Source organism: Diceros bicornis, chromosome 3 (genome assembly GCF_020826845.1).
Source record: "Diceros bicornis minor isolate mBicDic1 chromosome 3, mDicBic1.mat.cur, whole genome shotgun sequence".
Lineage (NCBI taxonomy): Eukaryota > Metazoa > Chordata > Mammalia > Perissodactyla > Rhinocerotidae > Diceros > Diceros bicornis.
The window spans coordinates 47106877-47131243 of NC_080742.1; the positions used below are offsets into that span (position 1 = coordinate 47106877).

The 24367-nt window shown below is 35.9% G+C and overlaps 1 protein-coding gene across 2 annotated transcripts in view; it reads left to right on the forward strand.

The window, feature by feature from the left end:
* SP4 (Sp4 transcription factor) overlaps nt 1-13695 on the forward strand; it is a 74435-nt gene extending 60740 nt beyond the window's left edge. For both annotated transcript variants that reach the window (XM_058526927.1, XM_058526932.1), the window contains exon 6: nt 12272-13695. In XM_058526927.1, the coding sequence (XP_058382910.1) occupies nt 12272-12519 (248 nt within the window). In that variant the 3' untranslated portion in view covers nt 12520-13695. The remainder of the gene's footprint in view (nt 1-12271) is intronic.
* The last annotated feature ends 10672 nt before the right edge of the window (nt 13696-24367 follow it).

Here is a 24367-nt window from a genome sequence, read left to right on the forward strand (position 1 = left end):
TGGATCATGATGATGTCTCTAGGAAAATTAGAAAATATTTTGACTGAATGAACATAGAACATAACAAAATTTGTAGGATGTAGGTAAAACAGTGCTTAGGGGGAATTTACAGCATTAAATGCTTTTATTAGTAACAAATAAAGTCAAAAATCTAAGCTTCTACCTTAAGAAACTAGAAAACAAAGAGAAAATTAAACGCAAAACAAGAAGTCAGGAAGTTATAATAAAGATAAGAGGAGAAATAAATACAATAGAGAAAATCAGTCAAACTAAAATCTAGCTTTCTTTGAAAAGATAAAATTGATAGGTCTCTGGCCACACTGGTCAAGAAAATTTGCCAATATCAGGAATGGAAGGAGATATCACTAGAGCCCCTACAGACAATATAATAATATAGGAATGCTATGAGTAACTCTACACTCTGTTAGAGAACTTAGGTTAAATGGACCGACTTTCATAGATGACACAAATTACCAATACTTGCTCAAGAAGAAATAGATAACATGAATAGTCCTATATCTATTAAAGAAATTGAACTTTTAGCTAAAAACTTTTGACAAAGAAAACTCAAGGCTCAGATGGTTTCACTGGCAAATTCTACCATTTAAGGAAGAAATAGTACCAATTCTGCACAGTCTCATTCAGAAAATAAATGAGGGAATGCTTCTATTTTATGAGGCCTGCATTACCCTGATACCAAAGCCAGACAAAGCCATTACTAGGGAAAAAGAAAAAAACTTAGAGATCAGTATCCTCATAAATATAGATGTCAAAATCCTCAACAAAATATTATCAAACCATGTCCAGTAATATATGAAAAGAATAATAGATCATGACTAAGTTGTGTTTATTCCAGGAATGAAAAGCTGATGAAATATTGCAAAATCAATCAGTTGATGTAATTTACCATATTAACAACAAAAGAAGAAGAAAAATCATATGATTACTTAAATAATTACACAAAAAATATTTGGGTAAATCTGCATTTAGTTTGATAAAAATTCTCAGCAAACTAAGAACTGAAGGTTACGTCCTTAACCAGGTAAAGGGCATTTAGAAAAAATTCACAGTTAACATCATACTTACTGATAAAGGACTTCATGCTTTTCCATAGGATTGGGAACAAGGCAGAGTTGTCTGATTTTATCATTGTTATTCACCATAGTACTGGAATTCATACTCAGTGCATTAAAGCAGGAAAAAGTCGTAAAAGACATACAGATTCTAATGGAAGAAATAAGTATCTTTATTTGCAGACAACCTTGTCTATTTAGGAAAACTTGTGACATCTATGAAAAAAGTTGTTAGGACTAACAAGTGAGTTTGGCAGGACTAACAAGTGAGTTTGGCAAGATTGCAGGGTACAAGGTGAATATATACAGTGAATTGTATTTCTGTGTACTAGCGGTGAACAACTGGATATAAGTAGTTTAATAAGTAGTGTCATTTATAATAGGATGAAAAGAGTGAAACACTTTGCTATAAATCTAACAAAATATATGCAAGATATGTTTACTGAAAATTAAACATTGATGAGAGAAATTGAAGATGATCTACTTATGGAGAGAGATACTGTATTACTTAATTCAAGGGGCCAATATTGTTTTGATATCATTTTTCCCAAATATATATATGGATTCACTGCAGTCCTTATCAAAATTCCAGCACCATTAGGTAGGTATTAACAAGCTGATTATAAAATTTATATGACAGGCAAAGCAATTAAAATAGCCAAAACAGGGGCTGGCCTGGTGGCGTAGCGGTTAAGTGAACGTGCTTCACTGCGGCAGCCTGTGATCGGATCCCGGGTGCACACCGGCGCACCTCTTGTCAAGCTATGCTGTGGTGGAGTCCCATATAAAGTAGAGGAAGATGGGCACGGATGTTAGCCCAGGGTCAGTCTTCCTCGGCAAAAAACTGGAGGATCGGCATCGGATGTTAGCTCAGGGCTGATCTTTCTCACAAAAATAAAATAAAATAAAACAGCCAAAACAGTTTTGAAAAATATACAAATTTGACTCCTTCACACTACATGATTTCAAGTTTTCCTATAAAGCTACAGTAATCAACACTGAGATTCTGGTGAAAAGGAGGACACATAGATGAGTAAGACAGAATAGAGAGTCTAGAAATGGACCCATAAACATATGGTGCAAAAACAGTTCAGTGGAGAAAGAGTAGTCTTCAGTAAATAGTGTGGAAGATTGGACAGACACATGCAAAAAAAGAACTTTGACCTATGTACCTCATATCTTTTACAAAAACTAACTCAAAATCACTCAAACCTAAATCTAAAACCCTAAAACTATGAAAGTTTTTAAATAAAATATAGGACCAAATCTTTGTGACGTTGGGTTAGGCTCAAGTTTTTAATACAACACCAAAAACACAATCCATAAAAGAAGAATTGGGGCCGGCACCGTGGTGTAGCGGTTAAGTGCGCGTGCTCCACTGCGGTGGCCCAGGCTTCGGATCCCAGGCGTGCACCGAGGCACCGCTTGTCAAGCCATGCTGTGGTGGCGTCCCATGTAAAAGTGGAGGAAGATGAGCACGGATGTTAGCGCAGGCCCAGTCTCCCTCAGCAAAAGAGGAGGGTTGGCGGCAGATGTTAGCTCAGGGCTAATCTTACTCACAAAAAAAAAGAAGAAGAAGAAGAATCCATAAATTGGACTTCATAAAAACTGAAAACTTGCTCTTTGAAAGATCCTGTTAAGAAAGTGAAAGCACAAGACAGACTGGGAGAAAATATTTGAAAACTATATATCTGACAATGTACTTTTATCCAGAATATACTGTGTAAAAAGTTCTCAAAACTTAACAATATGTAAACAAACAGCCCAATTTTTAAAAATTGGCAAAGAATTTGGACACTCCACTAAAGAAGATACACATGTGATGATTAAGCACATGAAAAGATGTTCGACATCTGTTATTTGGGGAATGCAAATTAAAACCACAACAAAAGACCAGTATACACCTATTAGAATGGCAAATCTGACAATTAGAAGTACTGGTAAGAATGCAGAGCAGCTTGGGACTCTCATATATTGCTGGTGGGAATGCAAAATGAGACAACACCTTTGGAAAACATTTTGGAATTTTCTTATCTAGTTAAACATACACTTACCGTATGACCTAGTAATCCACTCCAGAGTATTCACCCTGGAGAAATAAAAGCTGTGTTCACGTAGAAAGTGAATCTGTGTAGCAGATTTATTTATAATAACCCCAAGTTGGAAAGAACCCAAATGTCCTTCAACTAGAGAATGGATAAAATACTGTAGTATGTCCATATATCAGAGTACTACTCCCCAACATAGAAGAATGAATTATTAGTACTTTCAACCACGTGGATGAAATTCACGTGTTATGCTAAGTAAAAGATGTCAGCATCAAAAGGCTACCTGTTGTATGATTCCATTTATATGACGTTAGGGAAAAATCAAAACTGCAGAAGCAGAGAACAGTTCACTGTTTTCTGAAGTCTAAGGGAGGAGGGAGAGTTTGACTATAAAGAGGGATCATAAAGAAATTTTGGGACGTGATAGCAACTCGTCTACAGTCACGCATCACTTAATGATGGGGATAGGTTCTGAGAAGTGCGTCAGATGATTTCATTGTTGTGTGGATATCATAGAGTACTTAGACAAACCTAGATGGTATAGCCTACTGCTATAGCTATACTTTTGTGTGACTGGCAGTGCAGTAGGTTTGTTTACACCAGCATCACCCACAAACACGTGAGTAATGCGTTGCGCTAAAACATTACGATGGCTACAGTGTCAGTAGGCGATACGAATTTTTCAGCTCCATTATAATCTTATGGAACCACCATCATATACATAGTCCATTGTTGACATTTTTAGGCTATACCATCTAGGTTTGTGTAAGTATGTACTCTGTGATGTTTGCACAATGACAAAATTGCCTAATAGCGCGTATCTCAGAACGTAACCCTGTTGTTAAGCGATGCATGATGTAATTTTTATTTTGATAATGGCTACATGACTTAACACATTTGTCAAAACTCATAGAACTGTTTATCAAAAAGAATCAATTTTACTGTATATAAATTAAATCATAAGTTTTTAAAAGTGTGAGACAAACTCAAACTCTTACCTTTGAGAAATTACAATATAGAAAGGGGGAGAGATTTTGTAATTAATTTCTATTTTAACAATCCAAAACAGTTCTCAGCCTCGTGCATATGCCTTAGTATCATGCAACACTTCTCTTAGCTCTACCAAGGGTAATGGGATTTAGAGTCAGGGGGACTCCTAAAACTTATTTTGTGCAACCACATCATTTTATAAATAAAAACTAAACTGAAGTCTTAAGGGGCTGATTGACTTCTTTACCAAGGCCCCAAACCTAGTTCCTTGAGCCAAGTTGAGTGATTAGTGGTAAGTAAAAAAGAGCCATGGGAGCAGTAGAGAAAACAAATTCGGACAGGCAATAACACTAACAATTAACATTTCTGAGCTCCTTCACTGTGCCAGGATTTTTCTAAATGCTTTTTTCTATTTTCTCATTGAATCCTTAGAGCAATAACATAAAATAAGTATCTCTGTTATTCCCAGTTAAAAATGAAGAAACTGAAAATAGAAGTTGCCCGAAGTTTTATATGGCTGGTAGGTGGAGCAGAGTCGGAGTTTTTATCCTGAACTAGAATCCAACTCAGACAAAAAAGAAAATATGATATGTCAGGACCTATAAGCAGTTCACTGTTTGAGAACCATAATATTTGTGGGGATAGATAAAATAAAAAAAGTAGGCAGAGGTCATTTCCTGTGGGATGTTATATACTACTTGATTTTGTTTCTTATGCAGCCATAGGAAATGGGGAACCACTGAAAGTTTTCAGCAATTAATCAAATAGTCATCTTTTCATTTTAGATCATTTGGTATTTGTATGGAGAATAGATTTATAGGGAATAATTTTGACACCAATTAGCAAAGGCAATAGGGATTGTTGATCAAGTCCTAATTAGATTAGAATTTGTGAAGAATATTTGGGACTGGTTCAGGAGATGTTTGTATAATAAAATTGACAGGACTAGGTGATTATTAGATGTGAGAAAAGAGATGATAGGTACCAATGATAACTACTACCAATTGAAATGGAGACTACAGGAGAACAATAAGTATATTGTAGAATTGTCTATCTCCAATTCTATGAGTTTCACTCCTTGTAGTTTGGGGCACTGCATATACATTTATAATTGTTATGTCTTCTTGATGGAGTGACTCTTTTATCATTATAAAGTGTCCTTCTTTGTCTGTGGTAAAGATTTTTGTCTTATCAGTCTGGTATTAGTATAGCCATTCCAGCCCTGTTTGCGTGGTGTATCTTTTTTCTGTCCTTTTACTTTTAGCCTATTTGTATCTTTGAGTTTAAAGGGAGTCTCTCTTAGCATATAGTTGGATCATGTTTTTTTATCCATTCTGTCAGTCTCTGCCTTTTCATTGGAGAGTTTAATGCATCCATATTTAATGCAATTACTGATGTGGACTTCTGCCCTTTTGGATTTGTTTTCTATATGTCCTCTATCTTTTTTGTTCTTGTATTCCTCCATTATTGACATTTTGTGTTAAATATTCTTCATGTGTTATTTTAATATTTTAATTCTCTTGTCATTTTCCTCTCTCTCTCTCTCTCTCGATAGATAGATAGATATAGACATAGATATATAATTTTAGTTATTTTCTTGGTGGTTGCCTGCCTTAGGGATTACAATTCACATAACAATCTAGTTTGGATTAATACCAACTTTATTTCAATAGTATGGAAAAACTTATCTCCTATATAGCTCTGCCTCCCCATCTGCTGCTGTCGTCACCAACTACGTCTTTGTACATTGTGTACTCATCAACACAGATTTATAATTATTTTTTACAGTTGTGTTTTAAACCAGAGAGGAGGAAAAAAATTAGTCACAAATCAAAACTGCATTTATACTGTCTTTTATATTTACCGATGTAGTTACCTTACCTGGTATTCCTTATTTCTTCATATAGATTCAAGTTATGGCCTACTGTCTTTTCATTTCAGCCCGAGGGACTCCCTTTAGTATTTCTTATAGGTGCAGATCTGCTAGAGACAAATTCTTTCAGTTTTTATTAATCTGGGAATAACGTAATTTCTCCTTACTTTTGAAAGGTAGTTGTGCTGTATATAGAATTCTTGGTTGACTGGTTTTTTTCTTTCATCTCTTTGAGTATATCATCCCACTGCTTTCTGGCCTCCAGGATCTCTGATGAAAAATCAGCTGTTATTTTTATTGACAATTCCTTGTAGGTGATGAGTCACTTCCCTCTTGCTGCTTTCTGGATTCTCTGTTTTTGACTTTAAACAATTTGATTATTGTGTCTCAGTGTGAATCTCTTTGTATTTAACCTACTTAGAGTTTATTGAGCTTCTTAGATGTGTAGATTAATGTTTTTCATCAAATTTGGGGTTTTTGGCTATCATTTCTTCAAATATTCTTTGTTTAAATATCTGAGACCAATAAATCTCTTCCTCTTTGCGAGAGGTTTTGTGTGCTTGTTGGGGCACCCTTTAACACTTAGCCAGACAGTTGACAACTCTGCCTTAGCTTTCACTTCCTACTTACACAGAGCCTCAAAGATTAGGCACAGGTGAGAGTTTGGGCCTTCTCAGGCCTTTCCTGAGTAGGTTCATAGCACTAAGCATATATGTGGCCTAGATTCCACTGAGTATGTCAGAGCTTTTCAAAGCATCTATGGATATCTTATCTCCCAGCTTTTCTTTTTAAGCTTTTTGTTTAGTCTATTTATTATTTGCTCTAAGTATTATCCATTTCCTCGGGCATCCATGAAGTTAAAACACTCGCCTATAATTGTTTTAGATATGACCTTCTCCACCCCCAGAGAAGGCTTTTCACATTGGACTACCTCCAGGTTAAATACAATAGTCTTTTAAGTGAGGTCTTCCAAAGAACCACTAGACAGATCAAATAATGATAATTCTTTGGAATAGCTCCAGCTCTGTTCTGCTCCCTCTGGTGGCTGCCAGGCTGCTGGAGAGTGGAAAATGGAACTAGGCAAGTTAAAACATCACAAAGCTTGCTGTTCTTACCAAGATTCAGCCATTTTTCTTTAATGAGCGCTCCCTAAGTCCCTGCAAGCCTTGATTAATTTCCAGAATCTGAAAGCATTGATTTTGATAGTTTTTCCTAAGTTTTATGATTCCTTTCATATAGGAGTGAATTTTTGGAGGTCACCATCTTTACTGACATTACTTCTTTCTTGGTTTTTGGGTTTTTCTTTATTTCTGAAGAAGTATAAGGATTAGAGAGAGAGTTGATGAGTTCTGTTTGTAACGTGTTGAATGATGCTGTCTATGGCACATCTCAGAGATGTTGAATTCACAGATGAGTTGAAGAATCTGGATCATGATGTAGTCATCCATTGATAGATGATAGTTAAAACTATTAGAGTAGATGGGCCGGCCCCGTGGCTTAGCGGTTAAGTGCGTGTGCTCTGCTGCTGGCGGCCTGGGTTCGGATCCCGGGCACGCACCGACGCACCATGTCCCACATACAGCAACTAGAAGGATGTGCAGCTATGACATACAACTATCTGCTGGGGCTTTGGAGGGAAAAAATAAATAAATAAAATCTTTAAAAAAAAAAAAAACTATTAGAGTAAATAAGATTGCCTTTATAAAAAAAAAAGGATTTATAATGAAATGACCAAAGAGCTTCTATATTTAAGTAGATAATTACTGAAGGAGGAAATGAAAAATTACTCATTATGTAAATTGATGTCGCTATAAATTCATGGTCTCAGATCTCAGCCAGTCTCTCAGAACAGCCTATCAATCCTACTCTTTTTTTGTCAGCTTCCTCAGTACCTTAATAATTGTCTAAACCTTAAGTCTTATTTCCCTTGTCACTTGCACTCATCCTCCCCTTACTCGCAGTTTTCTACTTCAAGAAAATTTAAGCCACGTGACTTCTCTCAAATTGTCATCTCTACTCCTTGTAATTTACATTTATTCACAGATAATGATAGAGGAGAATTGAGTGTACTCATGAAAAGATTCATTTAAATATTTTAGGCTGGATAGGTTAGAAGGAGTGTCCAGGAGGGCCTAATAGGTTGAGGGCATTGGAGGGTAGGATTGGAAGGATCCCAGGACTACTAGTCTTTCAGTTTGAATAACTAGGTTTCTTAGAACAAATCAAAAAATGATTTCCGTAATGAGAGTTACATGTAAAAGTCTGGTTATTTTTACTAAGAAATTGTGTATATGCTACACATGGACATTTGGTGAAAGTTATTCATTGAGCACAGGGTGTGTTCAATGACATGCTTTGGATACTTATAATGACGCTATATAACAAATGCCAGACATTTAAAAATGTCCCTGTTGTGGGTTGAATTGTATCTCCCAGAAAATATGTTCAAGTCCTAATCCCCGGTATCTGTGAATGTGACCTTATTCTGAAAAAGGTTCTTTGCACATTAAGTGAATAAAGATGAGGTCATACTATGCCTAGTGCCTAGGATTTAGGACCTAGTGGGCCCTAAATCCAGTGACTGGTGTTCGTACTAGAAGGGGAGAAGACACAGAGAAACAGGGGAAAAGGCCATGTGAAGAGATTGAAGAGATGCAACTACAAGCCAACTAATGCCAAAGATTATCAGAAGTCACCAGAAGCGCAAGGATGAGGCAAGGAAGGCTTCTTCTCTAGAGCCTTTGTTGGGAGCATTGCCCTACTGTCACCTTAAGGTTGGACACCTTAAGCCTCCAGAATGGTGAGAGACTAAATATCTTGTTTTAAACCACCTAGTTTGTGGTATTTTTCTTACAGAAACCCTAGGAAACAGATACAGTTCCTTAGTTTGCTCCTAAAATTAATTTTAATTTACACATATGGAGATATGTTATCAAATTACAAACTTAGAAATAACATTAATAATTTATAAAGTATGTTTTATACATTATATTAGCTTATCTGAGGGCAACATTTTGAAAACCAGATTTAGGCAGAACTATGACAACTAAGTAATTGGCTCTTGATGGCTACTTCAAATAGAGCTTTAAAAGATCCGATTAATTCCATTCATCCATTCAAATCTATGATTCCATTTGAAAATCTCAGCAAATTTTTTCTGAGAGAAATTACTGTTAAGAATATCATGTTAGGAAGTAATCTAATGTAGTTTCTAGATATGAATCGTCTGTTTAAATCCTTTTAAAAACTACTGTATTGTAATAATCGTGTAATACAGCATGGCATTCTCTTAACAATCTGGGCAAAAGAGGCATTTTTTTTTCTATATTCAGTTTATTAAACCAAAATTGTTTGGGTTATGTTCTTGAGATTTTCTTAGAGAAATAAAATTTGAAACTTGTCCTTGACATGCTTTGGATACTTATAATAAAGATATTTCACAGATCTTGAACCATATAATGGATCAGCTATAATTTATTTTCTTATCAGGCTTTAATTTTTTCAAGGTATATGTTGTTTAACTATTAGTTTTCTGTTGTTGCCATAACAAGCTACCATAAATTTAGCAGCTTAAAACGACAGACATTTATTGTATCACAGTTTCTTTAAGTCAGAAGTCGAAACAGCCTCCCTGAGTCCTCTCCTTAGCATCTCACAAAGTCAACATCAAGGTGTTGGCTGGGCTGTGTTCCTTCCCGAAGGTTCTGGGGAAGAATCTGCTTCTACCTCATTCACACTGTCAACCAAATTCAGTTTTTGCTGTTGTAGGACTTAGGTCCCCGTTGTCTTGCTGGCTGTCAGCTAGGGGCTGGTGTTTGCTCCTGGAGGCTGCCCACGTTCGTTCCCATACTTCCCATGTGGCCCCCTCCAGCAACAGCAGATCAAGTCCCTCTCATACTTCTAATCTTTCTGATTTCTCCTGCTGCATCTCTCTTACTCCAGCTGAAGAAAGCTCTCTGCTTTTAAGAGCTTGTGTGATTAGATTGGGCCCACCCAGATAATTCAGAATAATCTCCATTTACTAATCTCTATAACCTTGGTTACATCCCTTTTGCTGTGTAATAAAACACAGTGACAAATTCCAGGAATTAGGGCATCGACTTCTTTGAGGGGTCATTCTGCCTGCTATAAGTAACTAATATGAACAGTTTTGATAATTAATTGTATTAATTATAAAAATATTAGCCTACTAAGAATAATTATAAAGATAATTAAAATAATTATAAATATTAAAAAGATACTGTAGTGTGTACAGTAGTACAAGGTAGTACAAGAATTCTGTACCTCATTGGGATAAAGATAATGATAATGTTTGCTAAGAGTTGGAAATTTAGAAATTGTTTGAAACCACACAAAACACACTTCTGTGGAAAAAGATTATAAACTGAAATATCATTCCCCTACTTACTTGTCCAACATAATTTACTAATATTGAGATTCTAGCCAGCTTTCATTACTTGAAATTAATTGGACACTCCCACCACTTAGGAGTAGACAGACTAGAAACTTCACACACAAACCGTGTCATCATCATTTCACATTTATCTTACCGTTTGCTACTGAGTAGCTGGGGGCTTGAATTTCTTTCTTAATTGGCTCCACATGCTTGCAAATGACTCTCTCAAGATAATGGAAGCTTCTTTAAGTCAGAGCCTCTCACTTGTTCACTTTCGTATCACCAGTGTCTGGAAAATTGCAGATGTTCCACAATACTTTTTGAAAAATGACTGAATTCATGAACATCACAGCTAACAAATATTTATTAAACATCCACTGTGTACAGTTTGATCACCCGCTTGATCATTGCTTGCTGCATGATCTCAGGCCATCACTACCTGATTTGTTTCTGATTGTTCTTGGCTGTTGTTGCTGTAAAAGAACAGAGGTGTCTTGTTGCACTCTAGTGATGTAACATAAAAAGCCCAAACTAGAAATTGGGTGCCTTGAAACCTGCTCTGATGTTAATAAGTTGTATGATTCCCCAGCAAATTGATTTCTGAGCCTCAACCTACTCACCTATAAAATGAAAATGTAAAATAAGATCTTCAAGAGTTCTTGTAGCTTTAAAATTTATAAACTGAGAAATTTTTTTTTAATACAATGGGGAACTTGAAAGGTAAAGGAATTCAGGATTGATCCTAAACTTAAACCCTTGTTTAATTGTTTTCCGCCCTTGTCAAGGTTTCAGCATTCATAAAATGCAAATCACTTTACCTTAAAGCTTAACTACCTTTATTTTTAATGTCTTTGATGATTTTGTCTAAACCATTTATTTATGCTTTTATTTAATTTTTCAAGACTGAAAAAGTTCAATGAGATACTGCATATGCAATTTTTAAAAAAATAAAAGCAAACACATAAAGAAGAGGGGAAAATATCTGACATGGACAAACTTGAACCTATAGATTTTCTATTGGTAAGTCAAAAGCAGGGTCAAGTAAAGAAGTTAGCCGAACTGAATTTTCTTATTATCCAAGTTCTACTATCAGGCTGGGAAAACATTATTTCATTCCCTTAAGTAATAATTTTAGAGGGAAGGACTAAAGGTAATAGTTGATTCATTGTGAACATCATGATATACCAATTAACCACATTTTTCTGTGCCCCATCCATTATACAAAAAAATGAAATGGCTTTTTTCTTTTTAGTTAACGTTTAGTTTTTATTCCAAAATATAGTTTGAGTAGAACTATCTTATATCTTAAAGAGAGCATATTTAAGGATCACTTTGCATACCAGAACCTAACAGTCTTCATCTGTGAGACCTAAAAACTCTCATTAAATTTGAAATGTAATATTTGCCCAACTCTCGTTTTTGCCTTGTGAATAAACCCAATACACTATTAAATTAACTGATTTTGTTTGAAATAGTTCTGAGGTATTTCATGCCTCTAGGCATTATAACCAAAACCCAGACAGTATTTTTTAAGGAAGAGCGAACGTGAGCCTTGAACATTATGTATTTGTATACCTGGAAAAGATTTTCAAGATCATTTGTTAGAAACCCTCTTATTTCGTAGATGGGGAAACTGAGACCCAGAGGGATTATTTTACTTGCTCCAGCTTTTATTTCCGGTTCTTAGCAGAACCAGAACTTTAACTCAGATCTTTTATTACCAATCACATGCTCTTTCTCTTGTACTGCACTGCTTGTTTGATAGCATTTTAAAATAAAAACAGTTGTGCAACTAGTCAAAAGTATAGTATGACCAGAAGAGTAATCGTTTAAAATTATAATTTCATTTAAAGAAAATGAGTTACTATTCATTTACTCTTTTTCTGTTTAGGTGAAAAGAGATTTGAATGCCCGGAATGTTCAAAAAGGTTTATGCGGAGTGATCATCTCTCCAAACATGTCAAAACGCACCAGAATAAGAAAGGTGGTGGGACAGCTCTTGCCATTGTTACCTCGGGAGAACTGGACTCATCTGTTACAGAGGTGCTTGGCTCCCCAAGAATTGTCACAGTTGCAGCCATTTCTCAAGATTCAAACCCAGCAACTCCCAATGTTTCAACCAACATGGAAGAATTCTGAAAAGTTTATTTATAACAGAGACCTCTAGTGCTGCACTTAAGTTTACACACCTTTGAAAATCTGGAAATGGGCTGGTCAAGTGGATTACAGAGTAGGAAATCATGTTTTCATTCTTGGCTTCTTTAAGTATTCCAAGATTTTGGGTCAATACGTGAAGTGTTGAATTTTTAAAAACACAAAAAGCAAACTGATGTACTGGAAACAGATAAGAAGTATTTCCTCCATAGTATAAGTTGTAGTTATTTGGAAATATATCCCATAATCTTTAAACTGAATCTTCCCCTCTCTTAACATCATGTGTTAACATGTTTAAAAAGACAGACCTCTGTAGTTTGCAGGCTGGACCTTAATTGGACTTGTTTTCATTCAAAGTACTTTGTTATAAATTCAGTCAGTAATAATTTCCATGGATTTTTTTTTTGTCTGTAGCACAGAAAACAGATAGCTAATTGATAATAGGGATAATACTTTATTTCCTTAGCTTGATTTTTGAAAAATCAACTGAAATAGTTTTGGCCGTCTTTTCTAAATGTTAGAAATTCTTCAACAGTTGAATTAGGTAAGTTCCAAAAAAGTAATCTGAGATGCATCTCAGATCTTTATTACCACTACATTATAGTAGTGTGTATGCAGACAATCAGTGAAGTCCAATTGCTTTCTCCATTTGGAGACACAAGAGGAACCTAGAGCTAAACCTTAGGTTAAATTTTAGGTGGAAACCTTAGGAAAATACAAAACTCATAATAGCTTCAGAAAAATAAAATGAGGCAACTTAATATGTAAGGTTTTGGAGTTAGGATTGATTCTATTCCTTGCTCTAGGTTGAAACAAAATTCATTTAAATGTTTATATTGGAAGTATTTGCATAAAGTATAAATTGTTCTGTAGTTTCATATTCTGTAAATATGAGTTATGTAGACAATGTGCAGAATTCTTTATGCTTTGACTTGGTAGCCAAAGAGAATTATCATACTTTTTTTAAGGCCTGCAGAAAATTATCTTTTAGCTACATTACAATTTCCATTTTCCTCTCTACTAAAAATTAGCCAATCCTATTTTATTTCTAGTACTGTGTTAGAAAGCTGATTAAGAATTTATAACATAGTAATATCTTTATGTTATGTCAATAACTGAATTTTCCCTATAAAGACAGCCTAACAAAATGTGATATTATGTGATATTATGAAGCAGATGTGATATTATGAAGCGAAAATTATTTTTTAAAAATCAGAATAATTTTCAGTCATATGACTAAAGAAAAAAATGTATTTCATTTTTTATGCAAGGATCTTATAGGAAAGATGGCCAAACGTTCCATATGAAAAAAATTTGGGTAATACCAATAGCTTAAATATTAGTAAGATATTTCATATTTTAAAAATATATTTACACAGAATCATAATGGAATTGGAATTGATCATTTGAAAACTAAAGTTTAACTGTTCAGTTTATTAATAATTAGTTTGGGGACTGTTTGAATATAGATACATGTTTTTTTGTGCATTCTCTATTATTTCAGGTAAAGTACTGCTCATGCGAATTCTCTTCCAAGATTGTGATGTTTCTTGTATTTTTGATGAAGGAGAAATACTGTAATGATCACTGTTTACACTATGTACACTTTAGGCCAGCCCTTTGTAGCGTTATATAAAACTGAAGGTCTTTTGTGCTTTCAGTTTGTATAAAAAAGCTTTGAGATTAAAGGAAAAAAAAAATTTTTACACTGTGGTTATAAATTTCAAGTTTCTTAAAGCTTTTGTAGACTTGTAACAAAGTCTTTAAATTTTAGTTGGATTTTGTAAATTGTTTTGTATATTTTATTTAATGTACTCTTAACAACTGATGTATCTGGCTTTAAAACATCAGAATCAGTTTGTTGTTTTGTTTGGTACAGAGGAGCATTTGGTAGTGTTAATTTTAATTTTATTATATAGGAGCTGAAACATCAAATATATATTTTATCTATCATTATGCTACACAATCAGTGCTATAAATTTTTTTATGCGAAGAAACTTTCCTAATGTTTGAATCATGTTTCCTCAGAGTGACACTTTTTGTTGTTGTTAATACCAAGTATGAGCTCTCTGCACCATTATTCCGTGAACCAGTTTTAATGCATACCTATGTATGCTCATCAGAAATGGAAGTTATTTTTTAATCAACAATGAGGCCTATTATAAATTTAACAAACTGAATCTGGATAGCTTTATAGCATATAAAATATATTAATTTGTGTTAGCAGGTGCACATTTCACCGCTGAAATTAGAAATATTTTGACAGTCTGTTCTGCATACCATTCTGAATCCACTTTTCTGTCTTATAAGAATCGTAAATTTCAGTGTCCTTTATTTGACTCAGTGGGATATAGCTGTTATAAGTAATAGGGCACAGATGTGCAGTAGAGTCTTGTTTAATGGCATTTCACTGTTCATTCCCTTTGCCACCGTTATAAAACTTTTCTTTATTGTAATTATCAGTGCAAAGCTTTGTATTTATCATGGTAGAACTCCAGTGTTAGAATAGTTTTTTCTTACAGTATACTTTCTTTGGTTAGGTTTGTGTATGTGTTGCTGATTACATTAGAACTTGATGTTAAGTCATTATTTATCACACTCTCATGAGAGCAGTAATAAAAGTGTGTAATCTAGGAGAAAAAGTTAATTTGTCAAACTTAGATAAGCATGATGTTTAGGTCCTATTTTTCAATTTTATAACTGTTTTATTGCAACAATATTTGTATTTAAGTCCTCATTTTAATGCCTTGTGGTGTTTTTTTATGCATGTCACTAAGTTGTCATCCCACATAAATTGATGTGCAGCATAGGGTATTAAATCTACATAATGATTTTAAAACAGAAATAGTTGATGGTAAAATGTAAATGTTTTGCAAAAATTCCTTATAAAAAGTTTTGTAGTAACATTTCACTTGTAAATTTTTTTTTGTAAAAAAAAAAAAAAAGAAAAAAAAAAGATGAATCCAGAAAAAAACCTGTTTCCCATATCCTAGAATTTAGACATTTATTCTGCCAGCAAAGCCTCTGGGGCTGTAATTGACATTTTTACAGTGCTGATTTGTATAAAATTTGTTTTTTGTGATTTGGAAATAAAATCATGTACAAGTTGTTGCCTGCAATAACAATTGCAAGTAACCTATTAAAAATTCCCTTGAGTTTAACATGTTTCTTCATTTAATTATGTATACTATAAAGCAGCAATAAATTGTTTGAACTATCAATCTTTTTATCACGATGAACACTGGAAAGTAAATGCTTCTCACTAGAAAAAGTATTGGCAACTCTTCATAATTCCTAGTATTAAGATCTGGTCACCATTTCTCTGAACATACTGCCAAAGAAGTCCAATTCAAATTTCATGTTAATTTGTAGCCATTGCTCTAGACATTTATGGAAATTAGAATTTGATTTAGGGTCCTTTTTTACTGAAATATTTTTAATCAATAAATGTTAGGAAATTGTAGGAAGAGCTAAAAACAAAAACATAATTAAAATGTTTATTTAAGCTCACAGAAACACTAAGAAGCATGTATGCCACGTAGATGCCACAAAGTCTATAAGCAAAAACTGTTGTCTTTTCCTCCTGGGAGAGCCTTGCAGATCTTATGAAGAACGTTCCTGACATAATGAATACATTATTGCAACAACTTCAGTTATCAGGTTTCTAAGCCCAGGCCAGATGAGATATACAGCAAAGGGAGAGGCCGGGCATGTTAGGCAGCAGGGTAAGTACACTGGCCCACGAAGACTCCAGAGTCTTCGAATCTGTAGTGATCAAGCGCTGTAGAGTGTGTGGGTAGATCACCTGGTACAGCAAAGCCCTAAGGTAAAGACACCATTATGTTACAACTTAATGTAATAATATGTGTTCATAATGATGACTCTGAATCAAGAAACAGTTGCGTTTATGCTACTCTGTCCAACAAGACCAGTAAGGAATAAATTTTTCAAAAGATTTGTATCAAAACTAAAGATGTGTAATTTAGTTACCTGGAAAATGCACATTTTGAAGCATTGGTGATGTTGTAGAAAAGAGGGGATAATGCAATTAGAAAATTAAAGTTTTGTTTTGTTTTGTTTTAATGTGGTGGTACCAGTTTGATTCTTGGACTTCTAGGAACTTTAAGCACATAACCATGAACAAGACCAAATCAATGAAAATACCATAAAAGTAACGCTTTTTATCATCAATTGTGGTGTAGTGTTAGGAAAGTTGAAGCAGTGCTACGAGCAGCACTGTAATACAATATGGTGTGGTTTACAATGCTGTTCATAATGATAACTTCAAGAAATCAGGGAAAAAATATAGTGTAGCTTGTTTATTATTTAAAAGTTCAGATGCTTAATTAAAGGGGTACAGAGACTTCAGGTATGTGCCAGAAATGTGAGATAGTTTATTCTTCGGTACATCTGAATCATGGTATTACTGTATTAACAGCCCGAGCAATAATGTCTTTGATATACACAAAACCAACTTGTAATTGTGTAGCAGGATTTTTAAGGCTCATATTTCCATTCTTTTAAGATTTGTTGATTAGCATAGGCTTTAGGCTGTGTCCTTAGTAGCAGGTGGCAATGAAATGATTTATTTTTAGATACCTGAGAGTAATCTCAAGTGCAAATAGTTTAAGAAAGAAGGAGAGAGGGACAAAGGAAGATAGATCTTGTAAACCTTAATTTTTGTCTAAGGTAATAGTTTGGCAAATGCAAGGATAATTTCTCCTGAAAGAAAAAATGTTCCAATTAATAGGCTTACTAGATTTCAGAATTTTATAGTACTCCAGGTTTTCGTATATAAAAAGAAATCAATATGCTATGTAATACCTTGGCCCAGAAAAGCAATTTATGTATGCATATACCTATATAAAAACTGTTTACAGTAAGGATTTGAATTAGTAATACGTGTTGCATTAGACTGTACTGACATAAAATCTATTCTCTTGAAACAGAAACATGATAAAGCACCTATCACTATTCTGCCCACAGTTGAGTATAGATGTTCAAGCCTTAAGTACGCTGTACATTACCTAGGGAAGTCAACCAGGAAAATTGGGTGACAGTGAAGCAAAAGCTTCACATGAGCTTATGATATTTGTTGTGTGTGTGTGTGTGTGTGTGTGTGTGTGTGTGTGTGTGTGAGGAAGATCAGCCCTGAGCTAACATCCATGCCAATCCTCTTTTTGCTGAGGAAGACTGGCCCTGAGCTAACATCTGTGCCCATCTTCCTCCATTTTATGTAGGATGCCGCCACAGCATGGCCTGACAAGCGGTGCGTCGGTGCGTGCCCGGGATCCGAACCCGGGCCGCCAGCAGCGGAGTGCGAGCACTTAACTGCTACGCCACGGGGCCGGCCCCCGAGCTTATGATATTTGAAGTGTTCCATAAAAGCCAAATATTTTACCATAATAATAATAATAATAATAATAAACTTTTTTCAAGGAAACAATAGCTGTGTTTCCTCCCAATTAACAGTAATCCCTTTACATAACTGTGGCACTGTTTAAAATTTTTGTTCAATGGAAACATAATCCATAGGGTTTTTTGTTCTGTATATTTTAGTAAAATTAAGTACATTTATATAGATAACATATATGCTATGTGCAACATTATAGATATACGTCAATATAACATCTGGGTTGGATTAGGAAATTCAAACTTCAAAATAAACTACTTTGTTTTTAAAGCTGCTGAAAGAAAAACCACAAGAAATTACAGATAGTCCTAAAGGTACACACCTGACCTAAAGTCAGTTCTATATAAAGATTTATACCGATGGTTTCCATAAAACTACATTTTAATCTAGCCCTCCTATTTCTGGACATTAATTTGCTACAGGACTTAACAATCGCAGTGACTAACAGGTTCAGATTTTGAGTCTTCACTCATGGAACAAGTATTGAGTGTCTACTTTGTACCAGGTGCTAATCCAGGTGTCAGAGGTAGGCCAAGAATAAGACAGCCTGATCCCTGCCCTCACAGAGTTCACGCATATGAGCAAGTGGTGAGGTCAAGGGAGGACACGTGGGACGCAGGTGACAGGGAGTGTTGGGGCTGCAGCTGGACTAGGTCGTCAGGAAAGCCTCCCTGAAGCGAGGAAGCAAGCCACGCAAATCAGTGTTTGAGGGGAAGCTGGGGGAAGACAGACCCAGCGAAATGGATGAGCCCTAAGACTGGACCATGGCTGAGAGCCAGCAGTCTAGAGGGGCCAAAAAGGACAGCAGGAGAGGTAAGAGGTGGCAGTACAGCAACATCTTGTGGGCCCTGTCATCCTTGCCACTGGTGGGTAAAGGCCTACTTACAAGGCGGGGTCCATCTCCCTGGCAATAGCAAAGCCCTGTGACCCAGGTCACCCACTGGGAGGCAGAGGAGTGGGCTTGCCTCCTGGTTTGGCCGCTTACTAGCCACACAAGCTTGGGTAAATTATCTAACCTGTCTGCACCCTCTTTTCCTCATTTGCAAAACGGGGATAATGCCACATAGGTCTGTTAAGAGGATCAAATAAGATAACTCTTATCAAGCCCATGACAGAATAGTGTTCAATAGGTAGAACTTGTTATTGTTAATTATAAGTTAACTCAAAAAGTGGAGAAGCATGGACTATTTCTCAGCTGGACCGATGCTGAGATGCTTTGAAAATGGGCAACAATACATTGAAAAGTTAATTTTCTTTTTTTTAATTTTATTTATTTTCTGTTTTGTGTGTATGTTTGAGGAAGATCAGCCCTGAGCTAACATCCATGCCAATCCTCCTCTTTTTGCTGAGGAAGACCGCCCTGAGCTAACATCTATTGCCAATCCTCCTCCTTTTTTTTTTCCCCTTTTTCTCCCCAAAGCCCCAGTAGATAGTTATATGTCATAGTTGCACATCCTTCTAGTTGCTGTATGTGGGACGCCGCCTCAGCATGGCCAGACAAGCGGTGTGTCAGTGCGCGCCCGGGATCCAAATCCCAGCCGCCAGTAGTGGAGCTCACACACTTAACCACTAAGCCACAGGGCCGGCCCTGAAAAGTTAATTTTCAATATCTCATAAAGGAAAAACGGAGAAATTTCAGTGAAAGAAATTCAGGGAGAAAATGGGAATTTCTTGATTCAATCATACATTTTTCTCAAACTATCTGCCTGTCTCAGCTAGTTTGGAGCGCTCTATCCCAAGTTATATGATGGTCGTCTTTTCCTAGTGCTAAGCAAAATTAAAGTTTCAAATCTTAGTTATTTCCTAATTTTAAAATATTAATTCCAACTACTATTTGTCTACCTAAAGTGATAGCAGACAACCAGACGAGTGAACAAGAAGCAAATCAATTGGTGAAAAACAGAAATAGCTGCTCATGTGGTGTTCAATAACTTTGTGAACATGTGTGGATAATTTTGTGTATTTAAAATCATTCCCTATGTTTAGAGAGATGTTTATTAAATAAATCAAATGAACCCAAGCTTACAGGGCAAAAGTACTCCTGTATTTTCAGCTCCCTGCCAAATTGCAGCCACAAAAAGAAAATGTGCAATTTGGTGTCCAAAGGTTTTCTTATCCTAGACAACTTCCTCTCAGACTTGGTTCAGAAAAGAATAATAGGATGCTCTCCATTTATGAGCTCTAAGCTACTTTCATGTAGCTTTTCAGATTCTTTGTGGAATAAGATAGGATATAAACAAATAAATTGTCCAAAGTGGCTTAGTGCCCTGCCAGGCTCAGAGGCACTTCTGGCCAGCTCCTGCTCTCCATTTCCAAGTGCCCTGTCCGTTTAACTATCTTACCTTGGCTCCAGATCCTGTTCTTAACTCTGTCTTGCCCCTTTCGTTCCCAAGCTCACTTTGGAGATGCTTTTTCCAGTCAGTACATTTATGGAGCACCCACTGTGTGCCAGGTTCAGGCACAAGGGGTGCTCTTCCTCTTTTCTGCACTAACCCTTCATGCTTGCATCCCTACCGTGGCTAGATTTCTAGAACACCTCGAGATCCCTTTGCCCCACTCTTAGGGACAGGCTGGCCAGCACTTGCAGAGACAGGAGTGCATGAAGACTGCATCTGCGGGAAGGAGCCAAGGCTCTGATCGTGTTGGGCCGAGTTAAGATGAACAGGTTTCAAGTCAGTGTCAGCCAAGAAGTCAGACCCTGGGAGCTAAGATCAGACAAAAGCAAATTACAGAGAAGAGGAGGAAATTAAACTTGAGCAGTTGTCTCAAACACCCAAAGTCATTGAATTATGCCTTCCTGGATGGTCGGCTTGGCTCAAATTGTGTTATTTACTATCCTACTATGAAATGTGGTTTAATAAATAGTTTATTGATAGTAGTATTATTTTTGAGATGTGGAAGCCATAATAAAGTTATATTTTCTGCTGGTAAAATTGTTCCCAGCTTGTATAATTTTATGCTGGAATTAAATACATCGGTAATTCATGGTGCTATGTAGGGCATCATGGCTTCCAAGTGTTTGGACACCTAACAAATCTGAAAACCACTGTTGAGGAAAATAATTTAAAGGCAAACAATAAGCTAAATGAAAAAAGATTCCAACTCAGTTCAGGAATATGACAAATTATTAAAACTAACTTAACTATTTTATGTCTTTGAAGCTTTCTTTACGTTGGCTTATTCTTTGTCAAATTCATATACGTATATATGAAATAGACATGTGTGCATGTTTGGTGAAGGGTCATATATATTTCTAATTATGGTTCATAAGTCAGAATTAAATTTATACGTTACTGTGGTTTTTTATTGTAGTTGCTTCTTCTCACTTTCTATAATTAGGTGGACAGAAAGATAGCATTGTTAGAAAATTAAGACCTATTTTGATGATAATATATAACCTTATTTTAATTCTCATTTTTATGGAGCAAATCATGACTAAAATAGGGTTTGGGCCCTATGGAAAGAGCCTCAGTTCTTCCTTTGTTTTCTTGTTTGTTTTGTTTTTTAAAATACTGGGAATGCCAATTTGTATTAAAAATCTGTGTAAGAATGTCCATCGATTCCATTAGTAACTGGGAGTAATTTTTTTCTTGTGTCTAATTGTAAATGTAGACTTTGACATAAAAAAAGGAAACAAAAAAAGGGCAAAACTACCTAAAAAATTTTATTGAATTGATCATTTGTGTGAATATATGATATATTGTTCTGTATTTTTAGGAAAAGTGTTAGCTTGTTTATAAAATGTTTTTAAAATATTAATTTTCTTTTAAATATTATGCTTATTTGAAGCCATGATCTTGACAAATTCTCTAATGAATTAATGCTATGAGAAAAGAGGTGATAATCACCAGAGAATATATTCAAATAAAATATTTGTTTTCAGTTTATATATTTTGTTCTAATAGAAATATTGATCAGATTTATGATTTAAGCGTTTATGTCTTTTACTAAGAAAAATACAAGATGTTTTTGAACTCTGGTGTTGTTCAGAATACTCCCAAAATAATTATGATCTTTAAAAAAATCAGGGCCGGCTCCATGGCGTAGTGGCTAAGTGTGCGCGCTCCACTGCTGGCAACTGGGGTCGGATCCCGGGCGCGCACCAACGCACCACTTCTCAGGCCATGCTGTGGTGGCGTCCCACATAAAGTGGAGGAAGATGGGCATGGATGTTAGCTCAGGGCCAATCTACCTCAGCAAAAAGAGGAGGATTGGCATGGATGTTACCTCAGGGCTGATCTTCCTTACACACACGCACAAAAAGGGGTGCATAAAACAATCAAATAACTCTCCTGCTTTAATTTTTTTGTAGCTGAGCTATAACTTGGCCTAAAATACATCCAACTTGGGATTCCAGAGGACATTGCTTTGTTCTTAAGAATCTACAACAAGCAATCAAAATTTAGACATATTTAGATAGCAAACTAAGAGTTACCCTATTCCAAATTCAGTTCATTCTCCTTAAACAAAAGAATATAAAAGTAATTATTGGTTCTCATTATCCTAGATGTGGGGGTGACAGTCAAAATATTTAATAATGAACACAGCCCAGCATCCGTCAATCAGAAGGGATGCTAGACATAACATTGGAGAAAGGTCCCAGAGCCCCTTCCTGTCCCCCCACCCCCACACCTCCACACCCACACACACCCCCAGCCCAGCCCATGGTGCCAGGCATTACTCTTTCAGCTGCTGGATCCTGGGGAGGTCATGGGGTGGTAGTAGGGGATTGGGAACCAGAGTAGCTATTTACCTTCTGGTATGGAATTATCTCCATGTTTTAATAACCAGTGTGGCCATACTGGTGTCCTAGCTGAATGTGAACCCTGGACTGGTGGGTTTATACTCCAAACTTTCACTATATGGATAGAAAAACCCAGTCCCCAAAACATCTATTTAATTGCTGAGAACATTTATGAAAAAGCCTAAGCAGTTACATAAACATTTTACTAAGACAGAAAAATCAAAGGAAAATGCAAGTAGAAGAGTCATTTCACTTAAAGATAGTTAGGGCTGATTAAAAAATTCTGATAAAATTTGTGTAAGATACAGCTTCAGCAGATTATGAGGCCTTAAACAACTTTAAAAGGCGAATCAGAGAAAGGGTTAATTATACATCAACAAAGGTGATTGTTTCCAAAACTTTATGTTCAGTGATTTTTAAAAGCATGTTAACTCTATTTATTGAATCTAAAACGTGATCGATTATTTTATATATGTTAATTTATATATCACTAAAAAACCCTGCCAATTACACTACAACACAATGCTTTAATATCATTTAGAAGTTTTGTTTTACGCTTATGAAAGAGCTCTAGTAGACTTATTTAGACAGGTATTTTCTCATATAACATTCCTGTACATACATTAAAAATATAAATAAAATAGTTTTTTTTTTTTTTTTTTTGTGAGGAGGACCAGCCCTGAGTTAACATCCAATGCCAATCCTCCTCTTTTTTGCTGAGGAAGACTGGCCCTGGGCTAACATCCGTGCGCATCTTCCTCTACTTTATGTGGGACGCCGCCACAGCATGGTTTAACAAGCAGTGTGTCAGTGCGCGCCCAAGATCCGAACCTGTGAACCCTGGGCCGCCACAGCAGAGCGCGCGCACTTAACCGCTTGCGCCACCGGGATGGCCCTGATAAAATAGTTTCTTTGTATTCAGTAACTGAATCATTTCAATCATATTTTTGCCCAAGAGTAGTAGTTTTAAAACTATGTCCACAGATTCTTTGATACTCCTCCCTTCAATAGGTGGAGCCTAATTCCCCTCTTGTTGAGTGTAGACTGGACTTAGTGACTTGTTTCTAATGAATAGAATAAAGTGGTTGTGACAGTGTGTGACTTTAGAGACTAAGACTTAAGAAGTCACTGCAGCTTCCTTCCTAATTGTTCTCTTGGATTATTCACTTCAGGGGAAGCCAGCTGCCATGTGGTAGGCAACCCTTACAGAGAGGCCCAGGTGGTAAGGAACTGAGACCTCTGGACAGTTGCCACCTAAGTGAGCTTGAAGTGGATCTTCCAGCCTAGTCAAGCATTCAGATAACCTCAGGCACCATCTCGACTTCAACCTCATGAGATACTCTGAGCCAAAGCACCCAAACTAACTCCCAGATTCTTGACCGACAGGAACTGTGTGAGCTAACAAATGTTTGTTATTTCAAGCTGCTGCATTTTGGGAGTTATTTGTTATGCAGCAATAGATAACTAATATACCAGGAGTCATCAATTTTCAACCAATATCATCTTCTGTGCCATTAAGAGCATGAATGATGCAGCATTTCTTTAAAAAATGCTCCACTATTATCTCCAGAAATTTCCTCTATGCTGATGGTATTCCATTCTGCAAGTTTTGCTGCAGATGTATGGGCAATAATAACTACAACAGACATGCCTCTTGGCAGACCACAAATGTAAGA